At 38.8% G+C, this 26309-nt stretch overlaps 1 protein-coding gene across 8 annotated transcripts in view; it reads left to right on the forward strand.

Annotated features, from left to right (window-relative positions):
* Window positions 1–26309, forward strand: part of LOC105258422 — a 209292-nt gene that overhangs the window by 159045 nt on the left and 23938 nt on the right. Inside the window, exon 1 of one of the 8 annotated variants that reach the window (XM_011269661.3) lies at window positions 19881–21100. The exons of the other annotated variants lie outside the window; for them this stretch is intronic. Within the exon in view, the coding sequence (XP_011267963.1) occupies window positions 21071–21100 (30 nt within the window). The 5' untranslated portion in view covers window positions 19881–21070. Of the gene's footprint in view, window positions 1–19880; window positions 21101–26309 lie in introns of those variants that run through there. 8 annotated transcript variants of the gene reach the window in all.

Here is a 26309-nt window from a genome sequence, read left to right on the forward strand (position 1 = left end):
ATCTTCTCTCTTCAACGATATTTACTCCCTCTCTTGTCCGCGAGTTGCCTAGAGCATTAGACGTTAAAAGTCTGGTTTGCTGAAATAAAAAAAAAAGAACTTTAACTTTGCGTGAAGAATCGAGAAAGAGAACTGAAGGCAACATTTTTCACACGGCGAGAAGTATCTTTCCTGGAAGTAAAAGTGCTTCGTCGCTAAAGCTTCTCGCTCAGTCGAGGTAGATGTACGTTTCTCAAACTTTGAGGCATTTATTTAATCTCGAAGCAAGAAGAATCCCACCCCTGGATACACGAGGAAATACAGCGGGATAGATAAGTCGGATAAATAGACAAGCATAGCGGGTTACTTTAATCGAATTTCAGATCGCTTTCGCTCGTGATTTTCCCCAGCTTCGAGAAAGATGCGTCGAGATGAAACCTCTCTCGCTCGCAATTTTATCAACTTAATAACGCGCCATATTTTTGCACGTAATTGTTATTCTCGTAACGAGATTTTAGCGGCACATTCCCCCCTCTCACTCTTCTCTACCTCCCCCTTAGGCACTCGTCGGCGATGTTAGGGGTTAATAAACGGGAAATTAATTCTCGAGGTTACGAGTTTCGCGATTCAGGACCGGCTGCGTCGCAGCCAGATATAAATCTAATTAATCCCCGACCTTACGTCTCTCGTTACGGTCGAGGTCGAGGATAACTGGCGACTCGGAATAAGCGCGTTATTACGACACGTTGTTACGCCACTCGCTTGGCGACGAGCATCGCTTGACGATGCGACAGCACGAGGCCCGTATCTCGCGAGCTGCAAACTCGATGGGGATCCCGTGCACTATCGTGTGCAAGCGTGAATGTCCGACCCTCTCTGTGAAAGAGCCGGAGATAAACTTAATTGAATGGCGCGGTCGCTGACACGAACTGCCATTTCGTCGTTTTCGTCGTCGTCCGCGTTTCTCGTCGCAGAATGGCCGTTTCCCTTGCGTTAGCCTGCGTGACATACCGTCCGGCGATCAAGGCCACTAAATACCTCGGATCACGTATGTCATTACGCGAAGGCGGCGTAGGGAAACAGCCGCCGGGTCTAATAACGAGACTGCGAATTTTCATTAGACGTGCTAATGAACGAAAGGATTATATTTGCATTTTCATGGAGAAAGAGAATGTTTAATCATGGAATTTAAGATTGCGATGTGCGAGAGACGAGAGTACATTTTTTTTCATGGAATTTCAAAAATTAGCAGTGATTCGTGTGCAAATTCCAAAAACAAACGCACAATTTGGATCAATTAATATTGCCGTCGTACTTTTGTTAAAGTATTATTATGGTAACATTTTTTAAATGTATGAATAGATCGTAAGAAAAGTCATCATTAAATATTTTTCTTAAATAAAACTTTCCAAATGAATTATTAAATGAATAATTTGAACATGATTAATATATTAAATGTATCATTATAAAAAGTGTACAGATATATTAACAATCCTCGTTTGACGACATATTAACAGTCTCTTGTTTGGGAAAATCACAAAAATATACTTATTAGAAATTGAAGATAAACTGTTATTAAGATATATTTATAGTTAATAATTTAAAATAAAAATGACAAATATCGAAACTGGAAGAATAAACTTGATGAAAAACATGTTTGGTCCATTAAAAAAGATTGAGAATATCAAGTTTTAATGGCGATCAGACAAAAATTCGTCTACTTATTCTCCATAAATGCGGCGCCATGTCGACGATTGTAAAAAGGCATGAGGAAAGTTGGAAGAATAGCGGCAAAATGGCCAAATACTCAAGGAAGCGTGAAATGTGCTGCGAAAAACGCTCTTACTTAGTTGTGTGTGTGCGCGCTCAATAAAGTTCGACAGAGAATAATATACCGGAAATTTGTTGCTCTAACCTGCACGAAATATGCAAAAAATTATGATGTAAACAATACAAATTTTTAAAAAATTCATTTTCATATAATGTTTTCTACATAGCTAATTTTATTTTTGTTATTAAATAAATGTTAATAATTATTCTTGTTATTAAAATTTTATTATTAACTTATATGCTCTATAATAAATATATGATTTCTTATATTAAATTTTCTTAAATATACATTTAAATAATAAATAAATTAAAATTTTTAATAATTAAAGATTAATAATTAATATTCATGACTCATAAATAATTTTAGACTGAAAATCGTACATTTCCTCGAGTCGCTTAGAAATCTTTGGTTTGCTCTTGTTCTGTTATATATACCCACAATCATTCGTACCATTGAATTGATATTGCCGCAATATCGCGCGCGAGTTTGCCTCCGTTTGTCGATAATATGGCAGACTGATAGTTCGGAAAATAACTACGCGAAGCAGAATGCTGGATAGAAGAGAGTACGTATTCAATGGCGAATCAGTAGGCGAAGGACGACTGTGCGAATCGTAACAATAAGCGCTCGAAAATGTATCGGGTTGTCGTGAGGGTTGCGCGCGAAGATTGTCGATGGCCGCGTGGCGCCGTCGCGACGGGCATTTCCATCCTGCGAGAGGAGGAACGAGGGAGGACGATACATCGATATTAACCCGTAGCCTTCGGTGGTAGCAAAAACGAGGCTCTCGTTTAAAGCCGCGAACGCGCCGTCTCGATAAAACGAAACGCGAAACACGTGTTTGTCGACGGCGCACAATAGTCGGCGGCTGCGATCTTAACGCGCGTATCACGTCCAATATAGCCATCTGGATGTAGCTTTTTGCCGAATAAAAGAGAAAGAATAACATAAAAATGAAAAGGGAATCAGACAGCGCGAAAGTACATGTTACCTTTACAGTTGTGTGTGTGTGTGTGTTTCCGGATATGGTTCTTTTATAATTCATATAACTGCTTCAATAACTTTAAAATAATATGTGCTTTTCGCGTATTTGCAATATTGCATACGTGTGCAATGTGTTATGTTATTTTTTAAATATCAAGTGAAAATATATATAAATGTCAAGAGATACTTATAAATGTTTTTTTCTCTTTTTCACGAAAAACATATTTTCCAAATCTCTGAAAGCCAACTCGCGTACAGTAAAAACATATTTATATCCGCCGTTTCTGCTGTTATGACTCGGCAATTTCTAGTCTTTCTCCCAGAAAGTTACGGGAATAATTTCGTGGCACATTTGCACGTTACTATGACAGCCGTCAATTATCCAGCTGCATAATGATGCGAGCGCACAATAATGAGCAACGAGCGCGCCACTTCTACGGCGTTGACGTATCGTTGACATTTGCATACGGCCGCAATTTATCTCGGACGTCGTCGTAAAGTGAATCTTAGAATTGCCATGCCGCCAAATCCTGCTCCACGTGGCGAGAGAGAAAGGGACGGATCCTCATCAGTCATTCATTCCCGCGGGAGTAACCCCCGTTCAGCCCGAGAAGGAGCTTTTCCACGGAAAAGCTTCTCTCGCGAGACGCGGGTACGATTATCGATTAAGCATCTTACTCGGACGAATCTGCTGGCAAGCTGTCGAGAAAACTTTGTCGCATCGCTGAAGATCCGTCAAGTGAAGAAAATTATCAAAAGATGGTGATGAAAATGACGATGATACAGTAGAGATAATTTTATGCCATAACATCATAATATATATAAAATTCCAAATTATTTCAATAATATAAAATTAATAAAAAGTAATATATAATTTAGGTTTTTAATATATATATAGTAAATATGTATATATTAATATTAATATTTGTGATATTTTTAATTATGTAATATTTTTTGTTGCTCTCTGATTTTGTGATTTTCTTATTTTAAATTCTGAGGAAATAAATTATAAAATATATATTAAATAATAATACTATAAGAAAATAAGATTGCTTTTTTAAATATAAATTTCCGACTTTGATCAATTCCTTTTATTAAATAAATTTACTAAATAAAATTTAAACATTTTATACGAAGGGAGTCGTGAGAAAATGTTTAAGCTTTCATTTACTGATGCTTTTATTTTAAAGGGAAAAACCTACCACCGTCAAATAGCTCAAAGAATCTATGGATGAAACGAAGTGCGAACAACCGGAAGCATGAAAGAAGATAATAACGACCAGCAACATTCGTCCCGTGAATTTCTTTGATCCATCACAGATTCTCGAACGTAGAAATCTCCAAGAGAAAACGAGGCGAATCTGAAAAAATATTTCCACCGACGGATTCTCAAAGGGAATCGAACCACGCTCGTGTTTTTAATTCGACGTCTGTAGGATGCCTTCGTTATATTTTTTCTCCTCTTCGATGACGATGGTCGTCCCCGTCCAAGTTTCTCGAAAATTTCCATCGAGGCGAGGGTCGGTCCGAACAGAAAAAGCTCCGAACAAACGCCTTCTCCGGGTCGTTATTTTCTCCGAATGGGGCACGACAGAGGAAGGTCGCAGCCCCATCGCGAACCGGAATAAACGAAAGGACAATCCCGCGCGTACACGCCGCAGGACTCCCGCTTAATCGCGCTAATATTCTTTGTTTCCCATTTCGCAACTTCTTATCCGTCTCTCTTCCTCGCGGAAAAGCATGCCTGCCTACCGTGAAGGGAAATGCCGCGAGAGGAAAGGGATGCAAGGGGTGGATTAAAATTTCGCGCTACGATAATTCTCGCGGAACTTTCACCCTCATTCCCGAGGTAGTCTCGAAGCCAAAACCTCTCTTCTCGCCATTCAACCCTTAAATATCTGAATCTTCATATTGCCAAGGCAAAATGCTGTATGACGGTCAATGAAATGACGGAAATTGCAAAAAGATAAAAGGGGTGAATTATAAAAGAGTAAAATATAAATGCTAAAACATAAGCTTCTTCAAGTAGATTATGAATAATATTCATTTCTTCCTTATTTAAGAAATAAAAAAAAATGATAATATACATACATTTCAAATTTATATCAAAAATTTGTAAAATAAAATGATTCATAAAATAATTTGTATTCATAAAATCGCGATATCCAAAAGGTGTATTATAAATTTTACACATTTTGCAGATGCGAGAAATTTCTTATTCAAGTTAAAGAGACGCGCGCAGTTTTCTTTGCAGAATGCAAATCACTGCGGCTGCTATCGTGCAATTTTGGTAAAATACTTTTTAATAAAAGAGACTTCAAAGGGAGGCGCCGATTTGGCCGCATCTTCCACGGAAAACTTAAAATTTATAGTCGAGCTCTCTTTCTCTATTTTCTCCCTTGAAAAAAGAGAGGAAAGGCGATTTCCGCTTGCATAATATTCAATTACGCTGTCGGCCTTCTGGAAATCGTAATTGCTTTCGAAACTACTCGGAGTGCCGCTTTACTCGCCGGGACGCGCCAGAATATACTGAAGGTCCCGAAGGAAGAAAGTGATCTCGCTAGCTCTTCTCGGGAGCTACTTCATCGCTCCTCCGTCGTTTCAAAATCTCGCAAAAGTTATAATGAAGAGATTTTTGCGTCGAGCGTTACCAGCGCCGCGAGCGTTTAATTAACATTGTGTTTGCGCCTGAAAAACCGAGCGCGCATTTACCTACGGTAATTATTAATGTCAATCTCGATCAAAATCGGCGATAAATATCATAGCGAAATGCATTAACTGTAGAATTATATTTTAAAATTAATCACAATACATGACATGTGGAAATTATAGATTATCTTTCAACGAATATACGAAATATACAAAATAAAGGAATGGAAATATTTTTCTAATATCAATGAAAGTAGCATTTTAGCTGCAATTATATTTGCGCGAATATCTTTTGACAGACGTAATTATTTTACAAGAGAACAAAAAACATACGGACGTAAAAATATGAAATGATACATATGTATATATTATCTTTACGCATTGTTTTTATTATTTATATATTTTTATGCTCAGCTTTGTTACGAGATTGCAAACTTTGTAAATTAATATTTCGAAGAGCCGAAGCGGATAAAGCTTCGTTGCGGATCAGAGGAAAACGCCACGTGTTTCGAAGGCGATCGAAGCGAAACGAAACTTAAGCGGGAACCTGGCGCGTAACTTGTTAGCAATTCCCTTCTCCGGTGAAATGTATTTCTATGGAAGTTAGACAAGCGTCGTTTACCCGTCGGCGCACAAGGCAGGGATGATGGCGAGACAGACGGGAAATTCCGTTTCCGAGGAGAAAAGCCACGTAACGTAGAACGTAGAATACCGAATAAATTAACGCCGTTACAGTTTCGTCGAAAGATATTCGTCATGTATAATACGCGTGCGAATTAATTCTGTAAACGTGACCAGATTTGAGTTTGCGACGCTTTGAAAAAATTTTCAAACATTTTTTATACAAATTTTATTAAAGCTTATTATTAATATTTATTTTATTAATATTTATTAAAATTTGTTCGATTAAAAACTGAGTCGAAAAAGAAAATTTTGAAGAATAATAATATAAAAATTATTGTTTCGATTGCAGCATTATAAATTAAATTTTGCATACAGAAAGCAGATTCATTAATAACAAAACTCTCGTAAAATGTGCGAGTCGAGCATGAGATGCAGCCGGGAAAAATTATCACGAAAGTGCAAATATGAAAGAAAGATGAAGGAAGATAGGTCGATGAAGAGACGACGGGGAAACCAAGTTTGACGTCGAGGAGACGACGTCGACGATGATGGCGAGCGAGGCGGAAAAGGTTAAAGGAAGGAGGAAGAGGAGGACTACGAAAGGGAGGATCGACCGCGCTTCTCTCGAACAAAGTTGAGGGCTGCGAGTGATGATGACTAATGTACGTGCGAGCAATTTACATCCCACTTTCCTCCTGCGAGATATCCTCCCTTATCCTGGACCCACCCGTTTCAAGGCGATTCTCCTTCGTCCCGTAAGTTCTCGTCAGCGCATCGTCGACCTTCCTTCTTCACCCTACGCGCTCCATTCGCCCTGCTCAAAACCCTGAACTTGGAAGTACTGAACGGCGACGTAATCCTCATGTCGAGACTGTCTGCGGGAAAGCACGCTGTACAACCATCAAGTCGACGTTTTGGCAAATTGCTTCTGTTTTTATCATGTCGGAATATTTCCGCGGCCGACAACCAGCTGGGAAATATACACGGATGACCAAGACGACTTTCGCGAGATTAGATCGTTATGGGGTTTTTTTAGTCTGCCGTTTCCTAGCGCGCTGCAAAACCTTGCGCTCTATTGCCGCAAGAAACGTGTTTGATTCTCATGACTGCTCTCGTGTAATTACCAAAAGTAGTAGCTATGGAATAAATATATTTACATTTGCGGACCAAATAGAAAATATATTCGCTAAATTAATATTAGATATAACATAAAAATAATATATAATTAGAAATTAAAAAATAAATATCAGCTCTTTCTTTCCTCTATTTTCGAGAAAAAAAAAACACCAGAGACAACAAATAAATAATCTATTCTATCTAAAATCTTTTAACAAGATGGCTTTTACAATTTTACAGTACTAGATAAAATAAATCATACATCTTTCAACAAATTGAATTTGTTAGTATAACTATTCCTTTAACAAGCAAATAGCTTATTAGATACAGGAAAGTCGAAGCATTTCAAAATATTTAAATAAAGAAAATATAAAATAATAAAAATTATGCTCAATTCTTTTGTAAAAAATTTATTATTCAATATTGTTACATTTTGCCCTGGACAAAATAAATCATACACTTTTAGAAGTAATAGTTAGCAAATAAATAAAGTTAAAGAAATTAGTCGAAAGTATGCTTCGCCGACTGGAAGAGGTATTGAAAGCCAAAGGTGGCCATACTAAGTACTAATCACAATTAGAATTAACTTTTTTACAAAAGAATTGAGCATAATTTGTATTATTTTATATTTTCTTTATTTAAATACTTTGAAATGCTTCGACTTTCCTGTATCTAATAAACTATTTGCTTAAAAGAATAGTTATACTAACAAATTCAATTTGTTGAAAGGTGTATGATTTATTTTGTCCAGTACTGTATAGCCTTAGAACGCGATAAGATTTTTTCGAGATATATTTATAAAACTAACACAGGAATAATTAATGCATTATTATATTAAACATTATCCCGTGACTTTCATTTCATTTATCGATGACATTGTAATAGAAAAAAAAAGTTATTCTTGTTTTTCATTACATGCTGCATGCAGATGTATGACATTGTATGCACAATGTGTCGCTCTGAAAGGTTCCCCGCTTTATTTCGCGCGGTCGCACATCACAGCGTTTGCGGTCACTTTTAGCTGCATGTGTGCATTGTGTCCCGCGAACAAAAGTGCAAACGACGTCGACGTGCGGCCTGCAGTTTGGAATATCTCTGACGCGAATATCTTTGCGCGTCCCACTAATCGAGTTCCCGTTGCGAATTTGTGTCTCAAAGGAAGCCTAACGACGTTACTCGGGGTCCGAAAAACGTTGGCGTAAAAGCCGGCGATTAGTTATGCAGATTCGTATCACACGCGCCGTTAGCATCGATTCATCGACGAACGCTACGGAGTAACCGCCGAGACAACAAAGGACCTCCTTGCCTCTCGTGTAACGCTATCAAAACGCAGCGCGCAAGGGTGGTCCTTTCTCTCTCTCTCTCTCTCTCTCTCTCTCTTCCTTTAGCGCGCGCGCACACGATTTACATTCTAATCGAGTGTTCGCACATGCGAATTTCACGGTCTCCGTGCTGTTTATATTCTAATGTCTCTCGTGAATTATATGTCGTAGTCGCGACAACAATAAATCAAAATAACCATTACATATAATACAATGATTAAAAATTAATTTATACTTATTTATTATATTTATTATATTTATTATAATTTATTAATTTATTATATAGTGGGAATAATTAAGCAGAAAAAAATATAATATAATATATGTAATATTACGACATTGGAAAAATGATTCACTGGAGAAGATGCAACTTAATTTTCGATAATTTATATCTCAATTCAAATTAATGACAATTCTATCTTGAGGAAGGTGTTACATTATTCTTTATTTCAAATTTTTAACAGTATTACCAATACAAGGATATACAAGGATTTCTTAAAAGTCAGTCTCACGAGAGATTTTTTAAATTAATTTAAGATTAAATTCTCCCCAATAAAAGGTTTAAAATTTTCGCGTATTAAAGAGATAGAGTGTAAACCTTTTTTTTTATATAATTTTGAGAACACAATTGACAAGATCATCCTCGTCTGCTTTCATTTTCATGATGTAAAAGAATGCAATATCGAATTACAAGACACGATAACGACTCTGTCTCGAGATCGCGGAGAACTGCCACGACAATCAATAATCCGTCTCGAGAGTGGAAATTCGATACGACTCGAAACTATCCTTTCCGCGAGCTTCCGTTCGCACTCTTCCGAATCAGTCGCGAAACATTGATCAACGTGATTCCGAGGTATAATGCGAATCCGAGCGCGACGATACATCAATACGCCGAGACAAAAAAAAGAGACGGCGAGGAGGAGAGCCCTGGGGGGGCGGACGAAGTAAATTCGAAGGCGTCAGGGATGAATGATAGAGGATGAGAGCCAGAGGGTGCGCGAAGGACCGAGGAGCGAAAGAGAGGAAGGGAAAATTCTCTTTCCCTCCGGATCTTACGGCGCCGCGACGCGCCGCGTCGCGACGCGACGTCGCAAACAACCTGGGCGGTATATTGTCGTCGCTCGGTGACATCGATCATTAATGCCAGAAAAAACAATCGCGAACGAGACTATCGTAAACCTGGATCTCCCTTCGGCTGCAAAGAATTCGGAGAAATTTATTACAGAATGTCTCGAAATCGATGCAAACATCGCAGAAACATCTACTTTGTATATATCACAGATTCTTTGTAAATGCAGTCTTTTTACAAAACGTTTAGATGTTTTATAAAAGATCCGCCTGCAAAAAGAGATTTTTATAAACAGACTGATTCGATAAGTCTGCAACATATGTAAATAAATTAAGTACTGGTAACTTTTGATTCAATAAATTGATATTTGCGCCTTTTGAATTCACGCTTTCTATGTAAATTAATGTACAAAGAAAGCTCTGAATTTATTTAATCCAGGGCTAGAGAGAGAGAGAGAGAGAGCTTACCGATGGCGGGGAAATGTTTTTCGACCGCACACATATGCGTGACATTTTGCGCAATTTTCCTAGCAAAATTCCCTTATTTTTATAGCGCGAGTATTTTTTTCGAGAGAGAAATGGCGTTTAAAAACGCAAGCAGTTGTTATATTTTCGTTTTTAAATCCCCGGCTTTGTGCCACGCGCACGGTTTCATTGTTCCCGCGGGGGCTATCCTTCCGAATCACTCGCTAAGGCTAATTCACGTCGGAAGGTAATCTCTGTTTACGGTGCGCGATTAATCTCCTATCGCTCACGCATATTTATTGCAGCGACACGGTGCTACGCGCGCACGCGTGTGTGTTTGTCAGGATATCCCGCACGGATGCCCGACACGCGGTTGCGGCCGCGAGATAGAATACGATCGGAAGGGTGGAAAAACACAGTGGCCGCGGTATTTTGCAGAAGGGTTGAATCATGCGGGGACGGAGAGTATGGATGTATAGGCTCGGCCACCGCACACACGCCGTGTTTCATAAATTGCGGCTCGGCTGGCGCGCGAGGGAAACCGGTATGTGCTCTCCGATTCTTTACAATAACCCCGGCATATTATTTTACCCTGCGTGGAAATTTGTTGACGGATTCTTCTTCGAAAAAGGGAATGCGTTTTACTTAATTAAAATATATTTCGACACTATTTAGCAATTTTGCAGACGGGAATAACATGTTTGAATTTTATTATAAAATTTAAAATCCACAGAGTGTGTTCCTTACAATATCTAACAGATATATTTAGATATAAAATATTTTTATTGCTTAAATAGAATATTAATGGATAAAAATTTACATGTATTTAAAAATATTATTTTTCGATCGAGATGGAAAGTTTCCCGAGACTTTGCTCGAGGTTTCCCGATGCTGAAACTTTCTCAATGAAACGACGAATAACATGTTACCCGGTATATTCGACAGTGTCCGTACAAAGCCCTTTAATGGATTTCTACTATTTCACTTGTAGCGGCTGGACTGGTATTTAGCATGGGCCACGCGTATCCGATAATCGGGTGAAATTCATGCTCGTTGAATACTGTACAGACTCCGGTGTCGGTTTCAGCTATAATTCCTCGTTACGAGGCGCGGTCGTCAGCTCATAACGGTGGCGAGACGAGATAGGGCAAGAGAGAAAGAGAAAAGGACCAAGAGAGAGAGAGAGAGAGAGAGAGCACGCCGACATCCCTCGCCACTCTACTTTCAAATACCGAGAGAAATTTGCCAGCTGCACGAATTTTATTCCGCACGACTCGCGTCTTTTATAAAACGCAACGAGTGCTCATAAATTTTCATCGGTGCAGAGCTCAAGTGTTTAACGCGCTTGTTTTCCATATTTATCGAACATCGTATCTCGATACATGCAATTAATTATCTTGTTCAGTGTACTTGTGAGATTTCAGTTTTATGAATAATCCAGATTGTAATTTTATTATACAGGGTGTTTCTTAATAGTGCGAAAAAATTTTAGAAGACGATTCTTTGTCGAAAATTAAGGGGGGTTTTTCATATAAACATTAAAAAGTTCTAATAAAACATTGAATAGGGGTTGCTAGTTTCATCCCCTTATAACAATACGGGAGGCTGAAAAAAATATTAATAAATAACCTTTTTACTAGTAGAAAATATCCACTTAATTTCATTTCTTTAACTTGTTCCAAATTTGAGAAAATAATAAAAACCTAATTTTCACTCCCATTTTTGGAGGAATTTTCGACAAAGAATCATCTTCTAAAATTTTTCGCATTTATTAAGAAACATCTTGTATATTCAACGTATATACATATACGTATTAACATATACATGTAACAATTTTTTTCAAGATAGTTAATAGACACATGTTACTTTGTCATTGAAATTAATCTAAACAAATCAAAATTAATTTAATATAAAAGTCAAAATTAATTTAATACAAAATAACAAATCAAAATTAATATAATATAAAACATTTATAATATATTTACTTGCTATCAAATAAAATATATATCGTAGATTATTTAATTGCAATCTTTAAAGTCAATTTCTGATTTTTCCGCATTAAATATCTTCGTAATTAAATCATTAATTGAAATTTTATTTCGGAACAAACCCCCTCGGAAACTTCTTATTTATTCATTTTGACAAAAATTTATCTGTGAAAGCTGCAAACTCGCGCTGACAAAAGAAAACTGGCAACCTAGCAATGATTTCGAATTGATGGTCTCTCCCTCGTATTAATCCCCGCAGTTTTATTTCCGTTGCCAATTGAAATTGCACTATTGTATCGTCCGATTTATACCGAGTTCGAGTTGAGTGGCGATCTATTAATCACGGTTGCAGCGCGCAAATCGTTATTGGCCATTGGTCGGTAGTGGCTGGTCCCAGATCAAAGGACGCCGTTGCGCAACGAGCAAGGTCGACTGGGCGATACGTGAGCGCTTCACGTCTCGGCGACTCCTCCGGGCGACGATTAGCCGCGGATCGTCATGCGTTCATTACCGGAGATCCCGTCCCGTACGCACGAGTAACGCGCTTGTCCGTTACAGAGCCAACACGCGGTGGAGCGCACACGCAATTTGCCCGAACTTCACGTGCGGATCTGGGATCCATATACGGGGTGTGTCATTGAAATCCTCGAAACATGGAAAACGTGATCATTTTTTCGAATCGATCTTTCGAGACCGACAGCAAATTTGTGTTCTTTGTATTTAATTTTGAGCAGATTTATCGAAATTTTAATTTGATTAATATGCAAGAGAGACTGCGTGACGTTTGGATAATTGTGACAAATGAGAATTAACGGCGAAACATCCGTTGATTCTCATGATACGAGGCATTAAGTGGGGGAGCGAGTTACATAGTTCGGCAAACAAAAGTCCCGCGAGACTGTAAATCTTGTACCCTAGTAACCCATTCTGATCACGCCCATGAAACTAGAGACCTAAGCAATGACTAACGACCGCGCCAGATTAGGGCAAGGTTGCGCGATATGTTTGCGGTTAACGACAATGCCGTCTGATCGGTACACAACTTTGTACTCCGACTCGCGGTCGTCATTTCGACAATGAACCATCTTGCATAATGAAGTGGCTATTTGCACGATAATTTCTTGTCCCCTCTAGCACTGTATATACTCTTTGCAAGAGACATTAAGGGGACAAAAAGTCTGCGGGAGTCGCGGAATTAAACTATTATTTCTTTTCAAGAGGAAGACAAGAATACATAAAATATTCACTTGGATTTGCATTTCAATGTATCATTAAGATGGCATAATTTCGCGTATATAACAATAATAATTCAGATAATTCTTAAGTTATATTTTCTTTTATTTTTTATCTATTAATCTATCTAAAAATTTGATAGAAATAGGAAAGATGATTGCACATTTACAGATATAAAGGACATTTTTTAATAAATGCTTTTTTTCGAAAAACATCGAAATATTTAAAGACACATAGATATTGATTATTTTCTAAATAATTTGAAATTATCAATCTTTTGTGTGTTCTCTGTAAAAAAATTATAATATTATTGCATATAAATTATGAAAAATTATTATATCCGCACATTTTTTATTTTCATATAACAAGAGATAATTAAATTCACAATAATTTATATCTCGTATCTGCCGTATATATTTCGTTGCTATTGCATGATACGCAAATCATCCTCGCTCTGATGAATATCGCCCTGATTCGAGGGCTTGTGAGTGCAGCGCTGATTATAATTTAAACAATCCTGATGCGCCATCGAATCGCAGAATTCCGGTATATAAATACCCATCCTCTTGCCTCTCCCTCTAATGTCCGGATTGCCATAATGACGCGCGTTATACCTCGAGATTTCAAGCAAAGCCGCGCGATATCTCCGCTACACTCGGCCCTACGATATTTCGACTATCTCTTCGGGGCCGCGCCCCGTCGTCCCCATCGTCATCCTCCCCGGGGGCTTTATATTACGCGATGGAGAGGTTTTTATCGGAGGGCCGCACTCCGCGCTTCTCGGTCCCTTTAATTAATGGCGAAACGCACGCGCGCAAAAATGCGCGTCGTTTCCGCCCGGCGAATTAGTCGGCGAGCGAGAGAAAAAGAGAGAGAGAGAGAAATTCTCGCGTGGGTTAGGAACAAAGGACGAGAAAGGGTCGCTCTGGCCTCACTGACCCACCGAAGGACACGAATCCCGTGTATCCACGATTGACCATTACTCTTCTGCAGTAGGTGTCAACCAGCTCGATAAAATCGGAACGAGACTGGGAGATTAGGCGCGATTATGCTTTACGTGTTAGCGGCTGACGCAAAACGTGACGTGAACGTTATTATTCCGAGAAGAAATAAGAAAAAGGAGGCCTTGATATGCAAATTATTTAGGTCTGGTGTAAAAAAAAATCAATGTTTAATAATAGCATGTGCTGTATGAAAGTTGAATATTTAAAGCACATTTTGAAAAAGCAGGGGATTTTAATTCGCGAGTTTTTTCAAAGGATTGAAATAATTGTGTCTCGATAAGCGCGAAAGTAAACATCGAATATTAAAATAATATCAATTCGATTGAATGGCTTCTCCCAAGTTAGTTGGCTTGATTACAAGTTTGCTAATTATTACGACTTTTCCTCCTGCTATTCGCTTAAGTATAATGCAAGAAAGGAAACGGAAAGCTCCTCAACGTTATCATCACGTGCCATTCTTGTTCATATTCCGGTAGATGCTGAAAAGCTCGCGTCGAGCGTGTAAAAGCTCTCGACGAAGAGTCCTTCATGCGGAATATCAAATCAAGATTCCGCCTCCTTCGTCTCCTCTTTCTTCCTCTCCTCCTCCTGCCACTCCCCTGCGTATCTTTGCTCCGTATTCCGTTTCCGCGAGACGTCTCGCTTTGACATCGAAATACCGCGGCGTGCTTGATATTTGACACGCAAACTTACCAAGTCTTTGCCAAAAATCAACAGGATGATATTACAAACTAAGTATTAATTTTCAAAAGTAAATCCGGAATCTCTCTCTTTCGCAAATTATTCGATTCAAATGTCGTTAAAATTAACGAGGAAAAATATTTTAATTTACTTTTCAGTCAATTACACGATAAAATATAGCAGAATTTATTTATAGACTAGTATTATATTTGATAAAAAAATTATATTTATATGTCTTTAAATTAAGTAATTGAATTCTTTATATATCTTGAAATGGCCTAATTATATCTATAAAATAATATCTGTAATATGTATGCAGATTATTTTCACGTCAATATTTCGATTATTAATTTTATCTGTAATTAACTTACTAATACACAGTTTCTAATAATATATTATTCGAACGATAATATATCTCTTTGTAATAAATGATATATATAGCTTGATAATATCTCTCTAATTAAACGCTATTCATGGAATAATATATTATTTACTTTGCATTATGATGTATGCCATTTAATTATCAGAAATCGAACCGTGATGCTGTTATAGTTTTCATCGGGCACATCGCGATTTCCCGAATCAACGATAAATCCGTTATCCAACTCGAGGCTCTCGAATCGTTATTAAACGGTGGTTACGGCCGATACGGCCCATCGATTTTTTCCGGGAAACAAATAAAGCCATTCGTGTCCAGTCCTCCTCCGACCCTCGCGGGAGAAGCAAATTATTCAAAGGGCCTGCCGCTCTCCTCTCCCGCGAACGCCATAATGCGAGTGCCCGCCGCTTGTATACAGGGTTGCATGTGGGGGAGAGGGGGTTTGCGTCAGGCGGTACCATAAGCACACTACTGCATATGGGTATCGGAAATGCGCGTAGATCACGCAGGATTATTCGGACACCCTCGGCGATCCCTAAGCTCTGTTGGATGCATGCTAATTGCCATGAAGGCACACATCCATGTACGTCGCGTACATCTACAGGGTGTCCCAATCGAATGTAATTTTAATGATCAGTAATCGTTCGATCAGTGCTCGCTTCTCAGGATCGATTTTCTCTACATACATCGAGATATATACATGTATAAATTATATATTACTTATAAGCCATTTCAAATGACGAGTTATTTAAAAGTTTTTCACTGAAGAAATTCTTAAAACGCATATTTGTATATAAAATGTTTTTTATTTAAATCCAGGCATTTTGGTTGCCCGAAATTTTCTTTCGAAATGTTTTACATTATTTACGCTGAATATTAAAAGAAATTTTAATAACTAGTGAGTGTTTCAAAATTTTTTCAAGGAAAGAACGATTTAAATTTACCGGAGAACACACACAAACTTAATTAAATATTTGCTCTTTAAAATTAAATATGTTGATTTGGAACACCGTATATATGTGTATATATACTCTGTGTATTTATGTACAAAGATGACATGGTCGGCGTGTATGTATATGTGTGTGTATGTGTATGTGTGTGTGTGTGTGTGTGTTTAAAAAGGAAAGGGCGGTTAATAGGGGATGGCAAAATCCACCCCTATAGACATCCTTTCGAGAGCAGCACGAAAATAGTGTAGTCCATAAACAGACGCGCAGCAAGGAAGGCGATACGGGCAAAGGATCACAGGCAGGATTAATCTTGTAGATCACTCTCTAAGGGTGCAAGTTTTTCCAATTTCAGTTTTTCCAATTTCAGTTTCTTCCATTTCAGTGAAAATGCTCCTCGAAAAATATCTCGTGAAAATAACTTTACGAAGGATTAAATTTTTGTCGTGTCTTTTTTATCAGATGACGATTATATAATAAATTACTGCAGCTTTTAGAATTAAATAAACAAAGTGTACAAATAAAAATTATTTGTAATTAAAATTATATTTACAAACGATTTAATCGGTGAAAAAAAATCATCAATTATTCGACAGTTAATGCATAATCCCCTTTGTATATCGTGCCACTTATACACATTAAGGAAATAATCCCTCATGTTTATGTATGTCGGGGCTCGCATCCTTTTAATGCGCGCTATGAATTTTTTTTCAAAGCGCCAGGCGACGGCGGCGGCGGCGGCGGTCGAATATTTTTCGCATTACGTTAAAAATGAAAGTACGGTCCTCGAAGGCGGACCTCGCCGCGGATAAATCACCACGTGGGGTCGACTCGGCCGTGAAGAAGGCGGCGGAAACAGCAGACGGGGACGATGTCGGCGTTGGCGTCTCGCGTAAAATCAGCTTAAGGGAATTTTCAGACGTCGAATTCCCGCAACGCGCGAAAGTTCTGAAAGAGAAGCCTTCCTCGCCGACCCTAATCGCTTTTAAAGCGCCGTAAAGCGGATTAGCCGTAAGAGATATTACGGGCCAATCGAAGTTATGAATTCATTAGTCGGGGTCGCGTGGAGGTAAACGAGATTACAAAGTCGTGATCGAAGTTGCAGCTAGCTGAAATCGTGCTAATTCCTTTTAACGTCCTTCTAATCGCGATCTTTATTGCCTGATGTAATTGATATTTGAAATTTGCATAAGATTGTTGCGGGCACTTAAAGTGCGCGAAATATCTAACGATCATTCCCTACAACGAAAATAATTTAAAATGCTTTAAAGAATGTAGAAAGACATTATATGGTTTTATTTTTCTATAATTTTCGAAATGTCAAAACAAATCAAAATTGAAATAAAACACCAAGCGAGTCGTATGAATAATTAAGCAAGCGCAATCATTAACATACTTGATGTGCTGTAATTACGTTTGGCCGGTCTTATCGTAATTATAGAGTCAATCAAACTTAAACCGAGATGCTTGCTTTGGACCCGGCCATAACCGTAGCTCGTATGGAACAGGACACGCGGGGGTGCGATTTAATTAATTAGGGAAACGACAGTTGCTCGACGACAAAAGGGTTAATTCTCGTCGGAATAGTCTACATCGCGCTATCGATTTTTTCTTTATTACTTTTGTGCACCTGTTCCTGCTGGTTTCAACAATTTATGCAAAAAACAAGTTTACGAAAAATTAAGACGTTTGTCTGGCAAAATGATATGAATTACAATTATAATATTGTTGCGAAATTACAATTTTCGCGTGTAATGTATTTTAAATTAATTTATCTTTTATTTAAATTTATCTTTTTTAAATACTTGAAAGGATATCTGCGCAAACATATCCAAGAGAATATTTACATAAGAAAATATATTTTTTTCCCTAAAATATATTTATAATAAATTTAAAAAAATTAAAAATTATGAAAGAAAAATCACTCTGTGGTTTCATAAACTTTGAGGAAGAAAAGATTGAACGTCCCCTGTTTAAATATATAACTTTGATTTATATCGAGGGATTAGATCGTTCAATGTCCAAAGTATTGATATAAAACGTCCGAATTAATAGCGATCGTGACTCGCTATCGTGAAACTTCACATTTTCGCTCGTCCATTCGTTTCGACTTTCCGCGAGTCACTCTGTAAAGTGTATTAACAGGTTGCCAATATCGCGAAGCGGTCGTAATCGATAAAAGGGGTCGACGCAGTTGGCGGTCGACATTGTGAGGCGAACAATTTAATATGCCGGGACGAGATCCTCTTCGGTACGCGTAGGCAGATCCTTAGGCGAGGACCCTCCCGTCGGCATACCTTATCTGTCTTCTGGCAGTCACAAAGCCGAGATCTCTCCCGTTTATTGGAAAGCTCTGCCATCGACTAATCTTAGGCGCGCGGGATAAAAGGAGAACCTCGCGAGCTCTCTCGCGGTATTATCGATACCGTCGCCCCGGTAGACCTACCAGTATGTCGTCTGAATGTTGATGCTTCCCAGGGCAATTTGGGAGAAGTCTGGAATTTGCATGGCATTCCGTTTTGAGAGATCGCTGCGAACGAGGACGTCTCGACGACCTGAATAATTGAGGGAACTTCTTCGAAAAAAGAAAATATAAGAAAAGAATGTCAGATTTACGAGACAGAATGCTGCGATGCGAAAGGAATGCTTGAAAATAGCAACACAATAGCTATTACATTCTATCATCTATAATATATAACATTTGATATAATTTTTTTTAATATAAATTTTTATTATTTAATATTTCAATATTTATATATTTTTTACTGCATATATATAAGATGTTTCTTAATAAGTGCGAAAAATTTTAGGAGATGATTCTTTGTCGAAAATTAAGAGGGATTTTTCATATAAACATATGCTACATCCTGAGTTACTCGTACACTCCTCCAAAAATGAGGATAAAAATTAGGTTTTTATTTTTTTCTCAAATTTGGAACAAATTGAAGAAATGAAAAAAATTAGGATATTTTCTACTAGTAAACAGGTTATTTATTAATATTTTTTAAATGAAACTAGTAACCCCTATTCAATTTTTTATTAAAACTTTTTAATGTTTATATGAAAAACCGCTCTTAATTTTCGACAAAGAATCATCTCCTAAAATTTTTCGCACTTATTAAGAAACATCTTGTGTATTACTTTTATATATAGCACGTTATTTTTTCTTAAAAAGAAATAAATATGATATGCATACGCATATCTCTCGCAAATTTTTACATTATTTTCTAAGATTTTTACGGTTTCCGTAATCCTTTAATATCATTCCCAAACTGCTACGTGCACGTTCTACGTCTTCGTCGGCTACGCCGACTTCGCTTTCAGCACGAGAGAATTTTGCAAATGCCGAACACGTCCGACTCGACACGACGACGATGCGACTCAGCGTGCAAACGTGCAACCGGAAGTCCTCGTCGGCCGCACGCGGCCACACGTACGCGCGCTTGTACGAACGTTGTAAAGCGAGTACGGATGATGCGCATGCGCAGAATCGTGCTCACGAGGGTTGTAGGTAGTGAGTCAGAATCGACGAAGGGATCGAGGAGGGAGAGAGGAAGATCGCGCCGCCGCCACCCCCGCCACGGCCAGTTAATCGACAACGGCGACGGGTTCGTCAGTCGGTCGGAAAGCGTCGTGGCGCGACGTGGCTCTTGGTGCTTCTCTCGACGACGACGACAACGACGTGGACAGCTTGCTCGGTGCACTCGACGACGAACACGAGGATGCACGTCGGCGCCGCGCGTCTCGGATGACGAAGGCTGGGGACGGGAGGATGTCTGGCGGCGAAGTGCGAAGCGGCAGTTGACGGAGATGAGAAGGACGAGAGTGACAGACACTTCTGAGAGCGACGACTGAGAATGTACCTCGACTCGCGGAGATGACCGATCGCTCGACTTGACGTCGACGTTGAAAGAGCGCGTGACACGGTGTAGTTTAGAACGTCTCTCCCTTGAGCGGGGGAATTTTAATCGGGAAGCGTTGCCTTAGTCCTGCGGGGACGCGGGCCACGGAATCCACTACCTCGAAAATTCGTGATATATCTTTTGTACGTATCTTCTAAGGGTTGCCACTCTCAAGAGACCTACATAAACGCGATCCACGTCATTTTTGCAAGCTTGAACGATCGAGCAAGGCAAGTTAACTTGATGCAACGAAAGAGGCAAGCATAAGAAATCTCATTCGAGAATATTTTTAATCGCAGAACGTTTCACTTCGTGGGAAGCTTTTCAATCTCGATATACAACTAGGATACAGCTGTGTCGATTTACCAAACAGCTGCAACAATATCGTTTTAAAGGGTAACTGTACATTGTTGAACGATTCACGTTGTCGTCCGACGTGCCAGAGTCGACGACGGAAGACGCGGGGGTGGCTCAGAGGAGGGAAGGCGATGGTACGATTGTCGTAGTCGGTGGTAGTCGCGTCGGTCGAGAGAGCAGCTGCGACGACAATAGTCGAGACACTAACGGGAGCTACAGTAGTGATAGTACAAGCAGCGACAGTGGTGTTAGTGGTGTCATCGATATAGATGCTAGTGGTGGTAGCAGTGGTGGTGTTGCCGGTGGAGGGCTGTCGTGCAGGGGTGGCTCGTTGCGACTCATAATAAAGGGACCGGTGGAGGGCTCGGCGAGCAGCAGCAGCAACAGCAGGGTGGCCGCACGAGTGCACCCGAGTTGGGGAACGGGCGCGAGAGGGGTAGGCCCCTCTGCAGCCTCAGGACGCGGGGGATGTCCCGCGGCCGACGGCGTGCCCGGTCGCAACGTCGCCGTCGGCGCCACGACGCGGAATCGTTTGCCGATGGGCGCCAATCTCACTAAGCAGAGCAGGGTGAGTTTTCTTCTGTCGAGGGTCGACACGCGCGCACGGCTCCTCAAACGAGTATTTTCGTCGACGCGTGCACCGAGATATGCAATCTACGGGGGGAACTGATGGGTCTTCCGGGAGAGTAGAGAGAAGATTTTTCACGATGACGTATAATTTTTGAATGAATAAAAATGAATTTTTGTGTTAATTTTTGTATTTCTAGATTATCATCGATATTCTTTAAAGTGATTAACTTTTTGAAAATATATCTGCAGCGAAAAATATATACCTCGTATGAAAAAATTATATAGAATTTTATTTTTTAAGGAAACTTGAATTGAAAGATTTTTTTGAAACGAATATAAATTCGATTACATAAATACACATATGTCTTTCGATGCGATTCTTGCTTCGATTTAGTAATTATGTACGTGATACTTTTAAAAAAGTATCCGTTTTCAACATGTATTAATAAATAAATATATTAAATAATTTAATAAAATTGTCTAAATAAAAGCGAAAATTATTAAACACAAAAATTATTGAAAAATTTATTAAATAATATGAATATGAATATTCACATATACATATATATATATATTTTTTTAAATGTTTTATATTTAATCTTAATATAATTATTAAAAGAAAACAAGTGTTTAATTTTTAATACGAATAATACACTTCTATTAATAATAAAATAATTAAAGAATAATATTTATATAGAAACAAATAAAAATTACAATCTGAGTAGATACGTGGCGTAGGCTGAATGAATGGTACTGTGATAAACACGTGCTTGTGAAAAAAAGCAAACGAGAATATTCTCGGGCCATTAAAACGCAGGTATCTGCCCATAGATATCTGTACTCGTGAGAGACAGCCATTCACGAATCTTTCGGCGCCGATGAATGAAGCATTCACTTGCACCCACATTGAAAACGCACTTGCACCCGCATTGAAAACGCACTTTCATCCGCGTTTGTGACCTTTGTAATTTCGTTCTATCAATTATTAATTGATAGACAGAAATCCTCACAAAATCTTTGTCAAAGGACCCGACACGGTTCTTATGGGATTTGGAGTCCCGGTCAAATTGGCTGATTTTTGATATGATGTAAGTTTTGACTAAGTTTTTCAATTTTGGACATTTGAGCCGCTGTAACTCAAAAACTTTAGATTTTTTGGCCTGATGGCTATTGGAACTTTTGTTCAGTGAGTCAAAACCTACATCATATCAAAAATTCAGCCAATTTGACCGGGACCCCAAATCCCATAAGAACCGTACGGGGTTCTTTGCGAATATTCACAATTATTCGATATAAAATAAAAACATTTAAGCGTGTTTCTTCTTAATAAATTAATATCAAATAAATATAAAATTTTGCTACATAAAAATTAAAGAATTTGCAAGCCTCATAACTAGATGGAGAATTCAATTATTTCTATAAATAATCACTTAATTATTATAAGGATCTAATTATGATCTATCTGAGAAACTTTACCATTCTTTAACCAGCTTTTTCGCTACAAAATAAAATGAACGTTATTCAAGACAAATCGATAACAGTATTTGTAAATGCGTTACACGAGTATTTTTGAAATAAAATAAATTTCGATTAAATGCAAGGAAAAAGATAGAATCGCAATTATCTGCGAACGCCTCACGATATGATATCGCGATGCAAATTTCTGCGATGCACGTGCGTTTAGCATATTAGATAACTGTCGAAGTTTCCCAGTATATACGAGACAACAAATATCCATACATTCGTGTCGTCCAATATATATCGCGCGAACGTGATACTTTTATTCAAGTGCTTTATTGATATGCAGCGTATTATTACGCGATATAATACATCGAGCATTGATAACGGCTAGCTTTACGTGAGAGCCGGTGTCGTTGCTCCCGAAACATGCTCGTTATCAACGAAATTGCAAATTGCTAGCATTAAATCACAACGATAGCGGTGTTAAAAATAACGTTAACTCAATTTTTTATTATACGTCAAAAGCCCGATTTAATGCAGAAACGCGAGATATTTTATTTCGAATGATGCAAATTTATATATCGTGCAGAAAGTGAAAAAAAAATCGTATCGCGAAATGACCGTCATTTTTATTCGGTTTATTTTTATTTTATTTTATATATTTTCCCCTCATAAAACTGTCCGTTATCGTATAAACCGCAATCTTTTAACTAAAGCAGAATTTATAATGCGCACGCGAAATATACTTCGCATTTTGATTTAGAAAGTAATTATTTTATTGTTTACAGTCTTACATTGTTACTTTCGGGGCGGCGGGAAAATCAATAGTAAGATGCGCGGAATCTTATTGGAAGGTAATTTCTAACACTCGTAAACAGACTGCGGGAAAACCATTGCGGGTGAATAACGACTGCCACGACTACTGTCTTGCGCGAACGAGAACGCGAGGGATGTCTTATTGTACTGCTTTTCTCCCTCTCTCTCGCCTTTCCCGCAATCCTTCTGTGTTATTCCCTCGTAACTTTTCGCGGGTGAAGAAGAGCCGTGCGATTCTCGGAGGTGCGAAAGCGAGCCGACCTGAAAGATTTATCGCCGCACTCGCGGAGAGCATCGAGGATCGCAGACACGTGACCTAGCTATTAATCCGGATGGCGGAAAAGCGAAAGGTGGTGGTCTTTTCCGGCAGAAGAGAGCTCGTCCCTTCATCCTTCCGTCTTCTTTATTCCACGTCCCTCTCTTTCTCCCTCATTTCGCTCCCCACGTGCTCGAAAAGCAATGGATCGACGAATCACGAGACGGGAGAGAATTATTTCGCGATGAATTATTAACGAGTGCTTTCCGCGATCGGACGGTCTCCCGTGGAGAATTTTGCCGCTCATTAATAATTTCCCGGTCTCCGATGATGCAGTCTCCCTCCGACGCGTTGATTAGGCGACTTCCTCGCGCATCTTCTGCAACCTTCCGCACGTGCCCCGAATGAAACTGCGGGCACACGTGCGCATCGTTCATGATGGAAGGGAAGGGGGAGAGGGGAAGGGGATTACTCGAACGCGTGTAGACTTCTCCGTGGGGTGTCTTTGAGGATTAGATCAGTTTTCTCGCACGAAACTCGATTCGGTATATCCGATGAAACTGAGAGAGTCCGTGATGTTAAGCATATGGAGTACAAAAGTCGTATTATAGACTTGCCTCTTTAATTTGACTGAAATTTTAATAAACCGCGTTAATCGCTACTATTATAATAGAATCGAATCGTAATCGCCTTCGATAAATAATTTTATAATAACTGTAATGTAATGATCAAAATATATTCCTGGACAAAATTAACGCATAATTATTTTTTCACTTTTTCTTTAAAGGCTGATATTTAAATTTCAACGAAAAATTTTAAAGAAAAAGTGAAAAAAAAATTATGCGTTAGTTTTGTCCAAAAGTATAGATAAAAAGATATTTAGTATCTGTAAAAAATTAATCTTTTCTTTCAATTCTTATTTTTCAATAGTCATTATATTTATTACACAAAATCATCTCGATTCTTTTTTCGCATACAAAGTTTTTCCCTTCTTGATTTCACGATTTCGGGAAAGGAACATTTGTCATAAAAATCACGACTTTCTTTTCGCAAAGAATTCGACAGAAAAGTCGCGCTATTCTTCGCGATTTGCGTCGTAAAGTGTTCGCGATTTTCCCGAGACGACCGAAATCGCGCTCCAAGTGGAAGTAACCTCACAAATACGACATTCTCGATAGAAGACGGTCGCCAGGAGGGAGAGAGATTCGTCGGGGAAAACTCCGGGGGAGGGAGGGAGGAAAGAGCGTTCGTTAGGATTTAAGGTTGCCATAAATCCGCTCTGGCCATTTCTTAAACCCTTCGGCGCGCGAGCGGCGGCCAGCCTGGCTTTTACCAGATTGTATTCCTCGATATCTCCCCTTTGGACCCCACCTCCTCGAATCCACCCGCGTCCTTTCTTCGGTGGACTTTCGCCTGATCGCAGCGATATTCGCCGACGTCGGCAGAATTTTTACGAATCCGATTGTAAACGCAGCAAGCCGCGAAAAATTGACTTTCGGCGCATCACACACGTGCAAATACGAGGGACGAGATAAATGTAGATCACACGAGATCATATATAATTACGAATGTATTGGGCAAAATTAATTATTATATTATGTTTTGCAAATTTCTTAACAGATTTCTTAACATATTGTCTGTGTGATAACCTTTAATTTTCTATTCGAGAGCCTTTTAATAAAGAAAATTTAACTAAAATTAAAATGTTATTTATATAAACGATGTATTTTAAAAAAAGAATAAGAGAAAGACGTTTTATTATTATTTTTATATTAATTAACAACTTATATTTAATAATTGATTTGAAAAGAGTAATATTATATTTATTTTGTCGAAGAACATAATTTAAAGAAATTGTGAAAAATTATCGTGAAAGATTATTATAAGATTGTATATTGTATTGACATTTCCTTCTATCGTTATTTCTTATAAAAAATTATTACTTTTTAAAAAATTGTTGCTTAAATTATATAAAATATTACTTTTGTCGAAATTATTACATACTTGATCCTTTTAATTTTCACGGTTATTCCCAACTCATCGATACGTTTGCCCGCTTATCCTCTAATAAGTCTTAGGAGGCTCGTGTCCTAGAATTCACATAAATCTGACCATTCGTCTTTCTCCCAAAGCCGTTCGCTGCTATTGCAAATCTGAGAGCATTATTATCTCGCGCCGCATCCGAAACTTCGTCCTTCCCAGCTTCCTCTAGCCAGGGACAAACGACAATTTACGGCCGGACCCGAGATAGCCGCGGTTACCGGCGGGTTAAATCGCGTGAAATACTGCTTTCGGCACATTGGTCCGGCACAATTATTGATGGCACTCGGTGAGAGAGCGCGCGAAGTGGACGGAGGAGCCCGAGCCCGACGACCCCAGACTCGCCACGCGATTCGGAAGGGCGCAATCAATGTAGCGTGCGGTGCTTCGATTTAAATTCATGAATAATTCCCTCTCGCAATGCCTGCCTGCCTGCCGATGCGACGCGGCGATCCGAAGATCGACGAGTTTTTCGGCCGTCTCACGCGTTTCCTCTCGGTCCACTCGCGGCCATCGATCCATCGGATTCCGCGGGGATCAAGTCGTCGATAAATTTCGCCGAGTTCAAATTACGGATCAGACTTGGGCGTTATCTTAGGAAGAATTGCGCGAACTCACTGTTCCATTTGAATAA

The sequence above is a fragment of the Camponotus floridanus genome, unplaced genomic scaffold (genome assembly GCF_003227725.1).
Source record: "Camponotus floridanus strain SB8 unplaced genomic scaffold, Cflo_v7.5 scaffold43, whole genome shotgun sequence".
Lineage (NCBI taxonomy): Eukaryota > Metazoa > Arthropoda > Insecta > Hymenoptera > Formicidae > Camponotus > Camponotus floridanus.